The 20316-nt window shown below is 36.2% G+C and overlaps 1 protein-coding gene across 1 annotated transcript in view; it reads left to right on the top strand.

The window, feature by feature from the left end:
- Nucleotides 1-3549: 3549 nt before the first annotated feature.
- Nucleotides 3550-20316, top strand: part of ASIC5 (acid sensing ion channel subunit family member 5) — a gene marked incomplete at its 3' end in the record, with an annotated part of 28432 nt that continues 11665 nt past the window's right edge. The window contains exons 1-6 of the mRNA XM_079772063.1: nt 3550-3671; nt 5949-6255; nt 13650-13887; nt 15485-15610; nt 17960-18109; nt 19122-19269. Of these exons, the coding sequence (XP_079628189.1) occupies nt 3632-3671; nt 5949-6255; nt 13650-13887; nt 15485-15610; nt 17960-18109; nt 19122-19269 (1009 nt within the window). The 5' untranslated portion in view covers nt 3550-3631. The remainder of the gene's footprint in view (nt 3672-5948; nt 6256-13649; nt 13888-15484; nt 15611-17959; nt 18110-19121; nt 19270-20316) is intronic.

Raw genomic sequence — 20316 nt, 5'->3', positions numbered from 1 at the left:
CACCCTCATTCTTGTTTTCTGCCAGTCAGAGGATGCATATGCATCTTGCAGGCATCCAATAGGTTGTAAATTTGAGCTTAGGGAATATAAATAGCCCATTCAAAAGGACATGTGATTTTCCTATGGTTTTCACTGGCAATTTGTAAATCAGAGTAAATTTTATCTTGTGAAGGTTGTATCTTTGAGCACTATCCTTTGGGGATGCCTCTGGCTTCCAAAGTTAAATCATAAAAAGACTTATTGGTTTGAGTCACTTATTAAAGAGAGACAATACATTCTTTTTTTTTTTTTTTTCAGAGAGGAAGGGAGAGGGAGAGAGAGATAGAAACATCAATGATGAGAGATATAATATAGTATTATAAAATTAAAACATGCTTGCAATTGGAGCCAGTGAGAGCTTTATATGTATCACGCATGCACGAGTCAACATCTATTTTTATAATTCCAGTGCGCGTCATATGTACCGGCCGGTCAGTCAGTCAGATGGTCAGATGGATGTACAGTCGGTCACTTGGCCTTTTATATATATAGATATTATATATACTATTTTGACATGTAATTTTTTGCAGTAACATAATTATTGCACAAATCTTTCTTCTAATTAATTTCCTTTCAATGTGCACGAATCCGTGCACCGGGTCACTGGTATTATTATAATGGCTAGTCATTTAGATTACCTTAGTAAGATGGAAAGACAGTAATTAGAACAAAAATCAAAGTCCACTCAGATTTTTTCTTATTTTTCTTCAAACATTGGCAGATTTTGTAAAAGATTAGGACATCAGAAGTACAATTGTCTTGCATGTAAGGAGAAAAAGAAAAAGAATGGTGAAATCTTCCTAAAAGACAACCTAAAAGTGTTATGCCTAAGCACTCAGCTTGGTAACCATCAGGTTGGACGCTCCAAAATACCGCCAGACAGAAATGTGGGCTAAACTCCATTTACTGCTGAAGTCCTACCAAAATGTGGCCAGCCATCAAGGAAATTATAACCTAACATCCCAATGGCTATTATGAGGATTCAATCATTTAAAGTGCACTCAAGCCCTGGCTAGTGATTCTCAGTAGTTAGAGCATCGTCCTGAACACCTGAAGGGTCTGTAGTTCGATTCCTGGTCAAGGGCACATACCTGGGTTCATTCCTGTACCTACCTCCTTCTGCCCCTCCCCCACATCGATCTGTCATCAATGTTTCTGTCTTTCTCTGTCTCTCTCCCCCTCCCTCCTTTCCTTTCACTCTCTCTGAAAAGCAACAGAAAAAATATCCTCAGGTGAGGATTAGCAACAACAAAAATATAATAAAAGTTCACTCAAAAGCAAGGTTTTCCAAATTAAATAAACAGAATCAGATACTTATTTTTAAACAAGGTGAAACCAAGAGGAAGCAGAAAGAAAAGTCACAGGACTCGTCCCAGCAGAGTCAAAATCCTTAGATGGTTATTTTAAAAAAAGGGGTGGTGGTGGTAAATAAATCAGTCATTGATGCAGTTAAAACAAACGTTTTAATAGCACTAGCAAAGGCTGGATGGGCCAAAATGACCCTCTGTTGATCCCCCAGCCTTAAAGGATCCCAGACAAGTCTGTTCTACGTAGGCTGGCCTGGAGAAATTGAAAAGCAGGGATTCCAATGAGAAACCTGATCAGCAAGCTCTTAGGGCAGGCCAGTTTATGAAGTTAAAGGTTGACAAAGAGCTTGGGTCCCTGGATGAACCCTCACTGGAGAGCCAAACTCCTTTTCTGTTTGTGTGTTTGTTTTGCACAAGGGGGTAAAAGGGTCTGGGAATAGAAAAAGAGAATTGTCCAGAACTTTTTGACATGGGAATTCCATGAACTGTGGTACTGAAATGCATTGATGAAGACCTGACAATTAGATTTAAAAAAAAAAAAAAAATATATATATATATATATATATATATATATATATATATATACACACACACATATAAATGTAAGGATTGATACAATCATGAAAAATATATGTAAACATATAAGGATTGATACAAATATGGAACAAGCTTCATGTAAAGAGGCTATGTTACGTGTACCTGAATGTTTTATGAGAATGGATATTATGTTGGACCTAGAACAATTCTTCTACCCAAAATTGTAAAACCAAAACCTGTTGATAAATTTCTATCAGAGATTATAGATAGGAATGGAAGAGTTGATAGAATGAAGTTAAAAGTTCATAGGCAAATTGGTGTACTTTGAACAGGCTTTCTATGAAGCAAATGGCCTCGCTGTGGAACACTCCATACCTAATATTGTAAAATAGAAGGCATATATATCCACTCTTTTAACAATATCAATTAGATATTCTGAAGAACATACATTTTTTATAGCTTCATTGAAAGATTTGTAGCAAACAGCTATTAAAAAATAAGAAAATAAGAGGTACCTAAAATAAAACTATGTACCTAGAGGGGAAGAAGCAAATTAGGGATAAAAGTAGCTGAACAGGTAGGTCAGCGTGTGATATCATTTGAGGAATTCAGAGTTATGTCCTTATGTTTCAAATCTTTGCAAAACCAGAAATGCAGCTGTCAGAGCCATTCAAAGCCCTCCTATCTTTACTATCCTCAACTCCTAAGACTGAAGTGGAAAAAAGAGGAAAAACAAGTTGTTGTGTTTATAGAAGCACTCTTACCCCAAACTAGGCATACTTTCCATAATATTGTCTTCTCTATAAATATTAATAAGAAAAGGCTGAAGCCACCTAAGCAGGTAACCTTAATTTATTCCATCTGCCAGGAACACAGTTTGGATTCAACTATTCTTTCATTTAGACCCCTTGAAATTCCTTAATTTGCCTCTCTACAATATTAGTTTCAACTTACAATACTGAATTTCCAAGGAAATGTACATAAACTATAGGTAGTCATATGACTGGTTAGTGGATAAAATACTACCGTGGTTAACTCTAAGAGGCTGAAACAGAAATGCATGCAATTCCTCAGTTTGGCCAGGAGATGGAGTTGTTAATACACAATAATGCATATTTTCCAGTTGATAATTTAACATAAAAATTATCATAATTTCTCAAAAGTGTTAATATGAACACCTAATTGGCCTTTGTGCTTTATTGAATTTATATGCTTTTAGCAATCATTTCTTCTTGTGGAGATGTTTTCTGGTATTTTATTTTGTCATTTTTATTGATTACTATTTCTGTTTTGAAACTGCTTGGTCTGATACTGAGAAAACTTTCACCAAGACATCTGTACCCCCAAGATTTCAATTCCAACTGCATTTTGATTCAAACTTGTATACACAGAGAGGTGGAACTAAAGGCTAAGGGGGCTGCCCGGTCAGGGATATTTTAAAACCACAGGTGTTTGTAAAGATTGTCTCCAATTATGGGAAAATTTGTTCCCTAATTCTTTTCGTTTGTTTGTTTCACTCTATGACAGCTTCTCATCAGTCCATAAATGCACATAGCTGCTTCTGCCAGCATTTTTTGGTTTGCAAATTATATGCTTTCTGAGGCAAAACATAGCAACACAAACATTTAAATTGTCCCCACGGTTTTTACAACCTCAACTGCTGTATTTAATATAAAGCCCACAAAAGGAACATGGTTATTAATGAAAACTGGCTATACCCCACGGACTCCTGCTTACTGAGATGAGAAATGGAGCAGACGGAGAAATCAAAAGTCTATGCTGAGAAAGGTGGGTAAAGAGTAAAATCGTGAGAAAAGTTAATTTTCATTTTAAGGTTAGAAATTAGCAAATGGAAAAGGGAATTTTTTTTTTCATTTAGGAAATTTGCTTTCCAATATTTACTTGAATATAATACAAGCAATACAGTTTGGGTTATTTAGGGATACTTTGAATGAGGAAGTCAAAAATAGTTTTAAAATATTATTATATACTAGAAAGAACCTTTATTGTTGTTTTATTTTGTTGGTTTTTGTTGTTTTGTTTTCTCTACTTATCAAGTGTCTACCAGTTTTAAAATATTTTTATTTGATGATCCTCAAAATGTTTCCATAAGATCAGTATTCACTGCACGGGCCATTCGCCATAATTACAGTGTGTATTTCAGTCAGGAAAATAGGCTGGTTCCTGCTTTGTAGGCTAATGGGCCATTTACTAAACCAATTCTGATTTTCCTCACAGTGACACATCATCTTGTTTCTTCACTCTTCATCTCAAATAATACTTTTAAAAGCTCATTTAAAACCCTAGCAAATAACAGAATACCCCAGTATAGCCAAAACAAATGTCCAATAGTAGATCTATAGTAAATGAGCTAATTTTTGACAGATAAAGTTAAAACATATTTTTTAAGATAATGCTTGCACCCAGCAATACTTAATCTTCCCTTTTAACAGCTTTGGTCCCTGCGGTAGGAAGACTAGGTGCCCAGAGATAGTTGTCCTTCTATCAGAGTTGATTCTTCATATGTGTTTGTAACTAGTGGCTAAATAATACACCAAAAGGCATTATTCAATTTATTCTGCTAATGAATAATAATAATAGTTTTCTCATATTTCTGATTTTTCCTTGGGACTGTGCCAATTAATGCATACATATATAACCTAATTTGATATTAAGAACAGTAAGTGAGGCTACTTCTAAGTTTTAGTCAAAATTCAAGCTGCTCAGTGTATGGTCTCTGTAAAATAATCATAATATATTTTGTAATTGTGTCCTAACATTTTGCAATCAATTTGAGTCCCTTAGAAAATGTTCAGCTATGTATTATCATATATTCATGACTTAATCTTAGGTAATTGATTGGAGAGTTATGAAGTATTATATAATAATTTAATTTTAACACTTAAAACCTTTAGAAGTATATTAATGCTGATTAGTTTACAAAAAATACTTCCTCAATTAAAGCAAAACATATAAAAATTAAGTCGACCTAATTATAAGCATTTATGACCATTAAGAAGTCCTTTCTTAAATGAAAATGTTCTCATTTACCACAACACCACTAAATTTACAGAATAACAAAAATAGCTAAGATTATCATGGTCCAGGTCATGTGTCAAGCTGTTCTTATTTAATACTCACAACAAACTCATGTGGCAGAGACTATTGCTCCCATGTGACAGCCCAGGAACAAAGTATCAGATTAAGAAATTTGGCTAACGTCTCGCAGACGAAAAGAGTGAGATCTGGCCCAGAAACCAGATCTTTCTATTCCAAAGGCAATCTCATCCTCCTAATTATATGGAAGATTTCTCTCAGCAAAAGAATTCTCTACATCTTTTATAGAAAGTTAAAAACAAATTAAACCAAAGGGAAATTTTGAATGTGTTATGTTACCATAAATATTTTAGGGCCACCTTTACTGGGTCCTTTGTAATCAATATCAATAAACATGATTTGATTGATTATTGATCATCTTAAAAACATGAATTCCCTTTCTAAGGAGGTAGAAAATATATTACTTAACTAACAAGGCAACATTGCACATTTTAATTAAGTAACCAACTGAAGCAAAGTAGTTGTATATCAGAGCCTATGAACCTACAATACCCCAGCAGAGCCACACTTATGACTCGCAGAAGAATCAGCCTGATTTTGTTTATGGCATCTAAGAGACTTCGTGATTCTTCAGAGAAGAATTTTAAAAATTAGTGACACGTTGTTAAAGATTATGTGTTGTAAGCAACCTATTCAAAAGTGAGTTGATTTTGAAATAGAAAGTAACCACATATAAATATGATGGCACGTGTGCATTTGCCTTCACAAGAAACATTCTAGGAATTGCTTTAGCATATTCTCCTTAGACACATGTAGCCAACACTGCTACTTCTTGATTTCTGAATGGACCATGCAATTCAAGAAGAAATTGTATATATCACACATTGTAAGAGTAACCTGTTTACATTTATCTAAGTTGTATTTTTTACAGATAACATCAAGGTTTCCTACCTCATTCCTTTTGTTGTTGTTGTTGTTATTTAATTATTGCATGGGCAAAACCTTCAGGACTCTTGGAAAAGATAAAGCTCTGGCTTTCAAAGAAACCACTGCCCTCTCCCACTGACCGAAAGAAGTTTGACCATGACTTTGCCATCTCCACTTCCTTTCACGGGCTACATAATATTGTTCGGAACCGGAGCAAAATCCGCAAGGTGATCTGGTTGGTGGTGGTCTTGGGCTCAGTCTCACTGGTGGTATGGCAGATCTACAGTCGCTTGGTCAACTACTTCACATGGCCGACCACAACGTCTGTAGAGGTTCAGTATGTGGAAAAGATAGAGTTCCCGGCGGTGACGTTTTGTAATTTGAACAGGTAACAATTACTCTCTTAATAGGTCTCTATAACTTTGGTAGCATAACCTTTCTTGGATGACTGAAATCGAGTTTTATTATGCATTATTTAACACATGGGAAACAACCTAAGTTCTTCAGTTGTACTTACACACACTCATTTAGGGAGCAAAAAAGCTTATTGATTTCTTCTTTCACTTATTTTTCTTTTTTCCTTTCTACCTTCTGTAATTATTTGTAAGGCATTGCACCAAACCCTGTCATAAAATGGGTGTAAAAGTCTTGATCCTTGCACTTTCAAGTTACAAAGAGAGAAAGCTCTACCCCAGGCATATTAGACTGCGATACTCAACCACCCTCACCCCAGCTGCTCATAGGGTGGAGGTTCCACATTGAGACAAGGTCCGAAGACTAGAAACCACTGCCTGCCCAGAACCCTGCTTGTAAAGACTTTGCCCGGTGGAAGAGGCAGGCACTGAGGACAAGAACTCTGAAACTCTCCCCAAGGGAACTCTGCTTATCATTGTGTGGTGAAGTTGAAGACTAAAGCAACTTTCAGAAAAAAAAAACACAGATTTTGGTGATAAGCAATTAAGACAGTTAAGACAAGGCTAGTAGATCTGGTAGGCCAGCTACTTTTCTAATGAAAATCCAGGAGAGAGACACACACAAGAAGAGTCCTGGGGTCAGAAGTACTCTCTACTGACCTCACAATTAATTCTTAAGTGGCCAGATTTAATTGGGTCAGACTGTGGAGCAATTTGTACCCTGGTATATTATTTCTTTGTTGTTGTTGTTGTTGTTGTTAATCCTCATTCAAGGTTTTCTTTTTTCCCCATTGATTTTTAGAGAGTGGTAGGGAGGGGGAGAGACAGAGAAACAGAAACTTCTATGTGAGAGACACATCAATTGGTTGCCTCCCACACGTATCCTGACCAGGCTGGGATGGAGCCTGCAATTGAGTACGTGCCCTTGACCGGAATCAAACCCAGGACCCTTCAGACCTCGGGCCAATGATCTAACCATTGAGCAAAACTGGTAGGGCTACCTTGGTGTATTATTAAAAACAATAAAGCTTAAGAAAATGAAAAGACAAGGCAAAAGACATATCTGATACAAGATTGTTACACAGATATACAAAGAACTATTAAAACTTAAAAATTTGCTGAAACCGGTTTGGCTCAGTGGATAGAGCATAGGCCTGCGGACTCAAGGGTCCCAGGTTCGATTCCGGTCAAGGGCATGTACCTTGATTGCGGGCACATCCCCAGTAGGGGGTGTGCAAGAGGCAGCTGATCGATGTTTCTCTCTCATCGATGTTTCTAACTCTCTATCCCTCTCTCTTCCTCTCTGTAAAAAATCAATAAAATATTTAAAAACAAAAAACAACAACAACAAAAAAACTTAAAAATTAGGAACTAAACAACCTGGTTAAAAAAAGAGCCAAAAACCATAAACACTCTCACCAAAGAAAATATACAGATGGCAAATAAGTATGTGAAAAACTGCTCCACATGATGTGTTATCAAGGGAAGGCAAATTAATACCCAATAAGATATCAATGCACATCTCTTGGAATGAACATATATGTACAATTACTGAGATGGAAAATTTACTAGATTCATTAGAGAGGTTCCACGATGAACTTGAACTGGCCAAAGGAAAAATTCAATAAACTTGAAGATAGATTGATAGAGCATGCAATCCAAAGAACAAAGAGAAAAGCTAATGAATAAAAAGTAACAGAGTCTCAGAAAAATGAAGAACAATCTATAATAATAAAAGCATAACATGCTAATTAGACTGGACAAATGACCTTCCTGATGTCATTGCGGACTGGGCCTAACCACTCGCCTGGTTAGGGGCAATCAGGCAGGCAGGAGAGTGATTAGGGGTGATCAGGCAGGCAGGTGAGTGGTTAGGGGTGATTAGGCAGGCAAGCAGGTGATAGGTTAGAGCCAGCAGTCCCAGATTGCAAGAGAGTACAGGCTGGGCTGAAAGACCTCCCCGCCCCGTCCCCGTGCAGGAATTTCATGCACCAGGCCTCTAGTATTAAATATAAAAACACATGCAAAATGGGAGTAAAGAAGAAGAAGCGAGTGAACATAGTAGAAAAATATTTTTCAAACATTGAGTCCCAAACTCCAGAAGTTTGCAGAAAACTTGAGCCCCAAACTCCCCAAGTTTGCAGAAAAGCATTAATCTACACAGCCAAAAAGTTCAATGAACTTCAATAGAATAAATACAAAGAGATTAACAGTCAGGAACATCATTGTGGAAATATTGGAAGTCAAAGAAAAAAATAGATTCAATATTCTAGGCACTATAATTGTGGAATAGGCAAATTCTTAATTATAAGAGACTTATTCTTCCTTAGATGGCAAAGAACTAAGACATCATCAATACTATAGGGATAAGAGACATCCTTAGCTCCCAAAGGTTAATTTGACGGATTCTTCTGATACTCATGCATGAGGATTTTATACAACATTGTTTGGCCAATTATTAACAGATCAGGTAAAGAACTCAAGCTGCCTACTGTCTAGTTCTCAAAGCAAATGATCTTCAAACTTTTTAGCTCATGTGTCATATAAAGGAACTTAGAATAACTATATATTTGATGTACATATTGGAAATTGATTTTTAACCACAAGTTTAAATGTTTATGTCTTAAGTTTAGGATATCAAAAATATTATAAACTTTGTGATATAAAATAGGATAAGGATTAACTGTAATGAGAATAAATACAGGGTGTCCCCCAAAAATGTATACACACTTTAACAGCTGGTAGTTCAATTGATGTTTCTTTACAGATTTAACTCATTTGAATTAATAATTATTCAAAGTGTGTATACATTTTTTGGGGGACACCCTGTATTTCATGAATCCATAAAACTTTATTAAATAAAGTACATTGATATGCATTGTGTATATTTTTATCTAGACTTTAATTAAATATCACAATAATCTGGAAGACTAACAAAATAACCAAATTATATTTACAGTAACAAATTTTATTGTACTACTTCAGCTTTTCTCAATTTACAGGGTCCTAGTAAAGGCCCAAATACCCAGTGTTTAACCTTAACTTTTACCCGAATCAGAAATATGTTCATGACAGGCTAAGAAAAAGTTGAAGGAGCCTTAGAATTAATTCTAAGAACTAATTCTTAGAATTAGTTCTAAGGTTCCCCTGAAGTAAGCTACAATTTGATTATGCCTCTGTTAAGAGCCCTAAGATTGTTAAATACCAGTAGGCATTATATGCTAAGATTTGTGATAGTTGAAGGGTAAAACTTCTTTCATGAATGACAGAATAAATATTGTGAATGCAGGCTCTTTTTTAAGAGTACAGGATCTAGAAATTTATTCCTGAGTACCCTTGAGCACATGCCCATCCCAATTTGAAGACCATTCCAGAAACTGGAAAAGATCTGTTGACAGATCCCTAATCAAACACTTGTGCTGATATAGTCTGACAGTAGGAATATATCCCCGAGGTGAGGGAACTTTGCCAAGGGACTTCTGAATATTAGGAAGGTTTACCTTTTGCCATGGGACCAGGGACCTATCCAGCTCAGAGTGGATCGGTTTTAATAGTCCCCTACTCTATACGACAAAATCCTTTCCAGTAACAATCATGAAAATAAACAAATGATAATAATGAACTAATGTTTTAATGCCAATAAAATGTTAAAATTAATAAACGTAATGCAAAAATGCCAATTCAAAATAAAATTGAAAGAAAATAAACATTTAGCATTTGGAGTGATTTTCAAATGTTTCTATGTTAAAATTTTTCACTAAAATATCTTGACTATAAAATGTATCATACATTTCCATTATATTTGCTAAAAATAACTTCTGAAACTCGTTTTCTTTTATCAATATAGAAAATGACTAGATGTAGTAAATAGTGAAGTTATTTTGTCCATTGTTTTTAAACAAGTAACTCGAGTTCTGTTTCTTCATCTTTACAATAATCACTGTACTTCTTTATTCCAAATCTAGGTTTAAATGCAAAAAATTGTGTTAAAGCATTTTACATAAAAACCAATATCATGACTTTCATACAAATATGAAATGAACACATGTCAAAGATTTTATTAATTAGTGAGAGAACTCTAATGTGTTAAATTTAATTAATAGGAGAGCTCAAAAAGAAGACATTCTTGTACATTTTTCATCTCCACAAAATGACTTATAAAATATTAACTTCCTGCTAATACATGGTAGATTTAGATTTTCAAAGGCCCAAATACCCAGTGTTTAACCTTAACTTTTACCCGAATCAGAAATATGTTCATGACAGGCTAAGAAAAAGTTGAAGGAGCCTTAGAATTAATTCTAAGAACTAATTCTTAGAATTAGTTCTAAGGTTCCCCTGAAGTAAGCTACAATTTGATTATGCCTCTGTTAAGAGCCCTAAGATTGTTAAATACCAGTAGGCATTATATGCTAAGATTTTAGGGAGACTCAATGAAGGACTGAATTAGGTATCAACTTGGACACCAGATAAAACATTCATTTGGGTCATATAATTTGGGGAAGTGTAGTTAGAGATATTAATATACACAAGAAGGACTTCTTTAGTAATTGGTTGTTAGTTATTAAATTGTTCAAACAAATCAATGTACTTTTATTATTATTTTCCATTACTAGCTTCTTACCAGTATGTTAAATAAAAGAGTCAGGTAAACTATAACTAAGCAAGGTTTTTAAAAGAATACTTTTGAAAGAATTTTGAAGTTTGAAATGAAGTTGAAAATAAATTCAGCAGCACATTTTGGTTTTATGCTGAAGAATACGCCTTACAAAGCTTTTTACTTCCTTTGTTCCAAATTAAGATTAGATTTTATTCATTAAGGTTAATTCATCTACCTAAATTACCCTCATGATCTCAACTATTATTAGAATAATAAAAAACATTTAAAAATATTTTTAAATGCACCGCCTCCCCTTTAACCTTTTAATCTATTGTAGTCAAACCTTCTACATGTGTGGAAATTCCTTCATTTCTCTGCATAATTATCCTAAAAAGAATTCAGTGAACATTGCGTGAGGCAGTATTGACTCAGCCTGTGTGGGACTCCAAAGTTACAGGACTGGGGAGCAGATCCTGTGAGTCATTCAAAGTTAGAAAGCTGAAGCAAATTAAAGGCCCATCACTCAATTTAGGGCTCACACTGTTCTTCAACCCCAAATCTGTTGCTAATGTAGACTTAATGCCTCAAAGGGTGAGTAGAAACACTTCTGAAAAGAAAAGCAAGGTTGTTAGATATTCAGTAGTTAGACTATCCCTAAGATGGAGGCTTGAGAGTGTCTCTAAAGAAAGGCAGAGTCAGCCCGGCTACCACGCTCAGTAGTTGAGCATCGACCTATGAACCAGGAGGTCAAGGTTTGATTCCCTGTCGGGCACATGCCCAGATTGCCGGCTTGATCCCCAGTGTGGAGCCTAAAGGAGGCAGCCGATCAATGATTCTTTCTCTCTCTCCCTTTCCCTATCTCTCTGAAATCAATAAAAACATAATTTGAAAAAAGACAGTCAGAAGAGGATAGGTATAAGGTTTCGGAATCTGGGCTGCTGGGTTTTTTGTTGGGGGTTTGTAAAATAAATGTGTGAGAGATTTTTAAAATTGATTTTAGAGAGAGAGAGAGACGAAGGGAGAGGAAAAAAGAAACCTTGATGTGAGAGCAAAACACCAATTGTCTGTCTCCTGCATACCCTCTACTGGGGATAGAGCCCAAAATCCCGGGTATGTGCCCTGCCCAGGAATCAAACCCATGGCCTTTCAATGCATGGGCCAAGGCGCAACCAACTGAGCCACACCGGCCAAGGCTTAGGCTGCTGGTTTTAAGATAGTCCTTGCAAAACTCAAAGCTGGTTAAGTAAGGTGTTATATTACAGACTGCTCATAAAAGCAGTTTCTTATCTCTAAAAGACTATATGATATTTGTCTGAGATTTTTTCCCCAATTTTTGTTTTGTATATGCCCTACTTTAACTGAGAAAGGGTTTAATGTGGCTTGTATGAGAAAGAAAAAATACATAAAAATAATATAAAGGGAAGTGAAAATAAAATATAAAACCTGGGACATAAAGAAAGCCCAGGAGTGAGGTTATACAGAAGCCACATGGTCCCTTACACATATCAAGAGCGGATCACACATTTCATTCCATGCTTTCTAGCAGTCAATTTAACGAAAGTTGGTTCAGTTTCAAGATTTATAGTATCGAAATACTAATCACCTTTGAAAGGAATGTAAGGTCTGCAAATAAAGAACAATACATAATGCAAGGTAGAAATTGCTCAACAAAATAAGAGAATTGCAAATCACTTACAGTAGTGAGATCAAATAGGTTACTTCTGCTTTGATTGCCAGGAAAACACTTTGTAATATGAAATATTTATTTAATGAATATTTACCTAGCATTCACTACATTTCATGCATTCTTCTCAATGGTTTAGAAAAGATAATTCAATCACAGAAATAACAGTCTGGGATAGGTGATATTAACATACCAACTTTAGAAGTGAGAAAACAGTCACAGTGAGATGAAATTTGCTAAATCATACTCTTAAGTGGCTGTAACAATCATGGTCCATGACAGAAACAGAACCAGCATGAGTGATATAAAATAAGGGATATGTTAGAGGTATAAAGCTCCCACTGAATCTCAGGGGCTGGGTCTGAAGGCAGCAAGACCAGCAGCCAGAAAGACAGATCGATATGAAGTAAAGGGCATGGACACAAGCTGGAGGTGTGTGACTCTTTTTTACTACCACCCATCTTCATGGTGACCTGCAGCATAAGTTGGCACATTTTCCAGATTGTACTCTCACTGACCCAGGGTTTGAAGAAATTGAAAGAGGAGATTGGCCAGGACTTGGAGGAAGTGTCATCCTGGCTACTGTCCCATACCACAAGTGGAGTCAGGTCATGAACCCAATGACAGTGAGTAACCATAGCTTCTGCCCAACAATGAGCTTCAGGTTGTAACCAGATACATAGAAGGAAGGGGATGTTGAAAAATACAGTTTCAACATAGCCATGCCAACACAGTACAAAGCCACCACAATGGCAAAGGAAATCTGGCTCCAAAGTCTCTATTTCTAACAGCTAAACATTTCCACCTCTCCCTTTATGTTGAGTCTTGAAAGATCCACCAGGTGTATCCATATCAAGGTCTAGAAGGTATTCTAGGTAAATTAAACTATATGTACAAACACGAGGTAAATTGCAGGATGTGATAAAGACCTCTTAGGAGTCCAGTTTTGCTTGAATGTATTATGAATGAGGGGGAGTGTAGGAGAGAAGCAGGAGAATCTGGTATGATCTAGATATTTGGGCTCTGTCCTCTAAATGAAAACAAGTTTTCCTTATTCTAAATAATGCCTGTATTCCTACTGATAGGTTCCAAACTGAAGCTGTAGCCAAATTTGGTGTTATTTTTTTCTTATGGAATATTGTATCCAAAGTCCTCCATCTCCAGGAAATCAGTGCCAATTCTACTGGTTTTAAAGAGGCTATTGATTTTCTTGAAAGTCAACAAAACTTCAGCATTGCAGAGTTTGTTAAGAAAAATGGTTTTTATCTCAACAACAGCACTTTGTTGAAATGTGACTTTTTTGGAAAGCCATGTGGCTCACAGGTAATGATTTGTTTCTTTGAATATCATCAATATAATAAGCTACTTTATCATACTGTTTCACATTGAGATAAAGTTTATTCCCATGGGCAATGTAAATTTGCTTAATGATTATGTTTCATTAGCTCAGCCTTATGATGTCAGAGGGTATAGTTACGTAAGAGAAATTTTTCCTTTTTCAAGTAATTAGATAAGAAAAGGTAGAAAACATAAATCTTTGGTTACCTTTCTTGAAGGATAATAGTCCTTCCAAAAGAAACACAAATTTAACACAAGATGGTATTTTAATTTTCCCGTTCATCAGTGAATAATATGTTCCAATGCAGCATTTTATTATCATTAAGCAAGATTATGCTGTTTTTATGCATGTGGTATTATATCAGAGGTTATAGAAAATGAGAAGGGCCCAGCATTTGACTATAAAATTATTTATATTTCTCTAATCACTCATAACATCTTGTTTTTATTTATATGATTAACTTACATTTAAGATCAAATTGTTGACATATCTGGAATCTGCTAGCAAAAGTATATACAGGCAATTTGACCCCTTAGTTCCTGTATCAGCCATTCTGTAACATGTGTTGCTAGATGATTCACAAATTCATGATCCTAGGACACAATTTCTAACCTTTTCAGTAGCCTTCCTTAGCCCACAGTAAACAGAAAAGAAGTGCCTGAGAGACATCTGACAGAGATGAAGCCCTGCTCTAAACTCTTAATTTAGAGAAGAAGCTCTTCTATGTTGCTTTTTATTTACAAACGTATTTAAAATTATCACCAAGGAATTTTGTAGTAGACATTTTCAGGTACAAATTACAGGAACCCAACTCTGATAAGCTTAAGAGTAAAAGGAATGAATTGAGTTAATTAAGTGGGAGCTCAGCCAAAGGACTCTGAGACCATCATTAACATTTTGTTTCAATTTCCATCTCACGACTCCAGTTGGCTTCTTTCTACAACAGTACTCCTCACACAGAGCCAAGAAGGCTGCTGACAACTCTAGCATCATATTAAAATAGTTGCTTATGTTATCCACTCTTGTATCCACTTACTAATCCTATGGAAGATGCTAATTAGCTCTACTTACGACACATGTCCATTATTGAAACAATCTCTAATACAAACCAGTGGGGTATTAAGATTGGCCCTGCCAGTATCACATGCATCTCCATAGAAAAGGTGGTTGGAGGAGGAAGAGCAAAGGAGCCAAGTGTGATGGCTGCCCCACTGGGACCCTGCACAATGGGGGAGGGTTGGCTCTTTAAAAAGGATGCTGAGGGAGTTCTCCATAAGTAAAATATATGTTTCCATGAATCCTTAGCAAATATAAAACAAATGACTTTTTAAATGTTTTTTAAACTATACTAAATTACATATGAAAATGTCTCAATGAATCACATACACATTGACTAGTACGTATCCAAAAAATGAAAACTCTCATTGAATATAAGTATAAATTATTAGACTGTCTATTCTTTCTGTATACTCATTTAGAGATACCTGCATTTTAAGATAAAAACGTTATAGCAATTTGAAGTTTAGAAATGACCAACATACCAACCGATTTTGTCTTATTTTGTTCATTTTCATATTGGAGGATTTTGCACATGTCTTCACTGAATACGGAAATTGCTTTACTTTTAATCATGGTGAAAATATCGAAGCAAGGGAAAAAGTGAGTGTCTCTGGAAGAGGCTTAAGCTTGCTCTTCAATGTCAATCAGGTACTGCATTTTCTTAAACCGAGCCAGAGCTTAAGGCTAATAATGACAAGCATGGGTTTTATAAGATCTGATCAAAATGTTTTGCTCTGTCAAACTGTTCCTACAAGTTGAATATTATTTTATTTTTTGTTAATTTAGTTTAGAGTCCTATGAATGCGACTATTGAGTTGGAGATTAAAAGACAAACTTTAGAGGCAATAACCTGGACATTTGTAGCTACATCACTGACTACCATTACTGTGACTCCAGAAAATGGTTGTACCACAAAATAAGAAAACCAAACAATTCTAACTCATGATGTATGGTTAATTTAAGATGATGCTGAGCATTTAAAAAATAAACTTTAGATTTACATGTAAATAAGGCAACGTGTTTTAGAAAGAAGCCATATATAGATATTTCACAAAGCATTGCATCTATGATCTATAAAGGTGATAAAAATAATTTCTATATACAGAAAATTGTATAAGTGGACTTTGACTAAGCCTAGTTTCCATAAATGTGTAAATTGTCTAAACAGTTCTAATTATTTAGGTTTTAATGTCCAGACACCTTAGAAATGCAGTAGTGTTACCTTCGAGAGTTCTGGATAGAGCTCTCACCCAAGGTTAATTCCTTCACCTGCCATCTTGCTCAACTAATCTATATAATAAAAGCCTAAGCGACCATTACAGCAGAACAACCAGAATGACCAGTCACTATGATGCTCACTGATCACCAGGAAGTAGACACTCAATGCAGGAGCTGCCCCCTGGTGGTCAGTGCACTCCCACAGGGGGAGCACTGCTCAGCCAGAAGCCGGGCTCACTGCTGGCGAGCGCAGCGGTGGTGGCGGGAGCCTCTCCCACCTCCATGGCAGTGCTAAGGAGCAGCGAGCCAAGTGGTAAGGAGCAGCGAGCAGGCAGGCAGTAAGGAGCGAGGGGTCCCAGACTGTGAGAGGGATGTCCAACTGCCGGACATCCTTAGTGCTCTGCGGAGGCGGGAGAGGCTCCCACTACTGCCGCTGCTCTTACTAGCCATGAGCCTGGCTCAGGGCTTCTGGCTGAGTGGTACTCCCCCTGTGGAGCACACTGACCACCAGGGAGCAGGTCCTGCGTTGAGCGTCTGCCCCCTGGTGGTCAGTACACATCATAGCGACTAGCCATTCTGCTGTTCAGTCGATTTGCATATTAGCCTTTTATTATATAGGATAACTTCCTCTTGTATCCCATTTTTTATGTTTAAACACAGTACTATACAGTTCAATGCATGAACCCATGCTTGTATATCTATCTGATTGATATTTTTAAGTCATTCAAATGTAAACCATATGGTCATTTCAAACTCTGTATTACAAATTTTACAAGCTAGAATTGCCTAACTACTTTAAAATGCAATTAAAATCTGAATATTCAATACAAAACAGAGACAGAGAAACATCGATCAGACCATCAAACCTCAGAGGGAAGGTAGAGTAAGGTGGGGGTAAGGAGGAGAGATCAACCAAAGGACTTGTATGCATGCATATAAGCCTAACCAATGGACATAGACAACAGGGGAGTGAGGGAATGAGTCGGGGGGGGGGGGATGGGGGAATAAGGACACATATGTAACACCTTAATCAATAAATTTAAAAAATATATATTCCATAAGTAAATGACACTGAAATACTTCTTCATATGAGCCAGTTAAGTGTTTCATACAGTGTTATAACAGGCCACAGAGAAATGGGGTTCTGAGTTATAAATGGAATATTAAGCATGTTTATTAAATGTAATTCCATAGTATAGTTGACCCATTCACAAGAAAAATCATTATATTCCCAAGTCCATTCCTTCTCCCTGTAGCCTGAAACTAATAGCCAAGTTCCCAGAAATGTAGTGTGTTGAATGTATTTATCTGATAAAGGTTGATAAAAGAAGAGTCCTGAGGTTAGAGAAAGAGTATGTCTTCACTCTTACAGGAAAATGAATTTGAATTTTAAATAAAGCCAGAGATTTTATTGACAAAGAGAAGAAGAATGCCAAATAATTTTCTAAAACAAATGAAACAAAGAGAACAGCCAAAGACAAAGCAACTAAAAGGCCACTGGGTGAAGAGAGAGGCAGAAATTAGATGATTCAAATATGTCCATAGCCTTCATCCTAGGGAAAAGTGATCCACACAAAACTGTCGAAGCCTTGAAATGCGATTCCACCCTAGAAAGGATGTGCTAGGTGTTTAATTTTCATAGCTTACTAAGAGATTAAAGACTGATCAGAAATATTTTATTTTAAGTAAATCAAATTCCGTCATGTTAAAACTAAATCTCAAACTTGTATAGAATTGATATCAATTTGTAATTGGGGAGAGGGTATATTTTTGTTTCAGGAGGAATTCACTGATGACCCCACTCTTGGTTTTGCTGATGCTGGAATCATCTTTGTCATCCATTCACCAAAGAAGGTGCCACAGTTTGATGGTTTAGGCTTGTCATCACCCGTGGGAATGCACGCACGGGTAACCATCCGCCAAGTGAAGGTAAATATTGGCAAAATGTGTAACATGAATCAGGGGGGTAGTGAATGCATATATGCATAAACAACATTTTTCACTAAAAACCCCTTTCTTCCATGACATTAGAACACCCCTAGTAAAGGAAAGTATTTGAAATGAAAATTCCAGTTTCATTTCAAATACTTTACTAGTAGACACCCATAGGAAAAACAGTGAATTCACATTTACAATGTAAGTGAAAGCTAGCAATCCTAGCAAATGCAAGGTAACTTTTAATCTCATTAGAGATGGAAGGCTCAGTAAGTATGAGGAGACACGTAAGTTGCTGAACTGTACACTTTCTCAATGGGACGTTCTGTGAAGGAGAAAAATAAGTGGGAAAAGCAAAATGTTGGAGTCAGACATGTCTGCCAGGTTTCCACTTGCCAGATACTTACTCTGTAGCTTCTTTAATCAACTCCCTGAATTTCCCTCTCCTCTCTGTACACTGGGGGAATGTGTGTGAATAACATTTCCTTTTCACAGTTATTATGAAGTTTAAGTGGAATCACTTAATGTAAGCACTTACCATATTGCCTGGTACATAATAGGTGCTCAATAAAAGATTTTTTTGGGTGTGATTTTGGTTCTGTTTTGTGAGTGAGCTGATTAATATGCTAACATATACTTTCCATAAATGATAATATTTTTATATGACTCAATGTTTAGAGCCATCAGACTGTCCGAATCTGATTTTATTAATTCACCATAGGTACAGAGCATTTGGGATACTGTTAAAGGACCACTATTATACTTACCTTCAGATATTTTTTCAGGTTAATAGAATAGGCAAAATTGGCTAATGTAGTCAACTAAAACAAATCAAAGAGATATGAAAGAAAAATAAAAGATTTTGTTAACCAGTGTCACCCCAATAAATGCAATAACAAGGTAAAAAGTAAAAGTAAAAAATGTATATCAGTCTCTCTTGTTGGGGTAGAAAGGGGTGGACTGGCTCAGGAAAATCTCCTGAACCAGTTATTTATTTTATCTCAAGACAGTTCACCAAGAATACCCATGGGGAGAATGCAACCCTAACATCAAGCTGCAGACTTTTAGTACCTACAGCACTTCTGGTTGCTTAAAGGAATGCAAAGCACGGCACATAGAAAAGCAATGTGGATGTTTACCTTTTCTTCTTCCCGGTAAAATTTTCCCTTGTTTGATTTTATTTACTTAATTTGAAACATGAGAAATCAACATGTCATAAAATTGCTTTCCATTCTTGTAAAATGCTGTGCTGGAAAGTCATCCACTTGACAAATACAACCTCAAAGGACAGATTTTAACTCAAGGAATCACAGCAGAGTTTTCTGGAAAAAAGAAAAAAAAAAAGCGTTATCAGGGACAGTGACCAATTCTTATTTTCAAAATATAAAATTGGGTGCTCTCATGTATCTAAAATTGCTCATTACAGTTTTCTCAATTTCAAAGAAAAAATAGATCATTTATATACTGACACTGAATATTTCACTCCAGGAAAACCTTTGTAGCTAGAAAGGAAACTCCGTGCTCCCTTTGCACACAATTGGAAACATTTCCAGAGCCACGGATATCTGAGGCAAGCACTGAACGAGGGAGAGGAGCAGGGTGGATAAGAGCAGGACTCTGACCCAGGCTGCTCCTCTCAGCTCCACAACCTCTCATCGATGTGACCTTGGACTTAACCTTTCTGAGAATAATAGTGTCCTACCTTCTAGGTTTGTAATAGGATGAAACAAGTATGCAGGTGGCACCGAATGCATTCTATATAAGTGTTGGCTATTTTTATTCAGATGTCCTTCATCCCCCTTCTCCAAGCATATTTTAAAGAAATGTCAGGTGTATTAAAGGCAAAACCATTTCAGCTCTATGAGTTTGCCACTATGGCTCATCACACGCACACACACACGCACACAAACACACACACTCTACTTCTCACACAGAGATATATTATTACTACCTCTGCTCTTATAACAATTGTTTCTACTTGGCAAACTACTTCTTAGTAATTTTGAGAATCATCACTTCCTTCTTTCTAGAATTCTGATTACTGGTCTCTGACCTCTCCAAAAATAGTTCTATAAAACTTCTAGCTCTGTCTCTGATTTATCATTATTAATTATCTTTTCAGAGTTACTGGAAAATGTCTGAATTGATAAATGAAAAAGAATATTTGTAATTTTAAAATGTATTACTTCTTACAAACTGAA

Source organism: Cnephaeus nilssonii, assembly GCF_951640355.1.
Source record: "Cnephaeus nilssonii genome assembly, chromosome: 5".
Taxonomy (NCBI): Eukaryota; Metazoa; Chordata; class Mammalia; order Chiroptera; family Vespertilionidae; genus Cnephaeus; species Cnephaeus nilssonii.
This window is presented reverse-complemented; position numbering and strand designations above follow the sequence as displayed.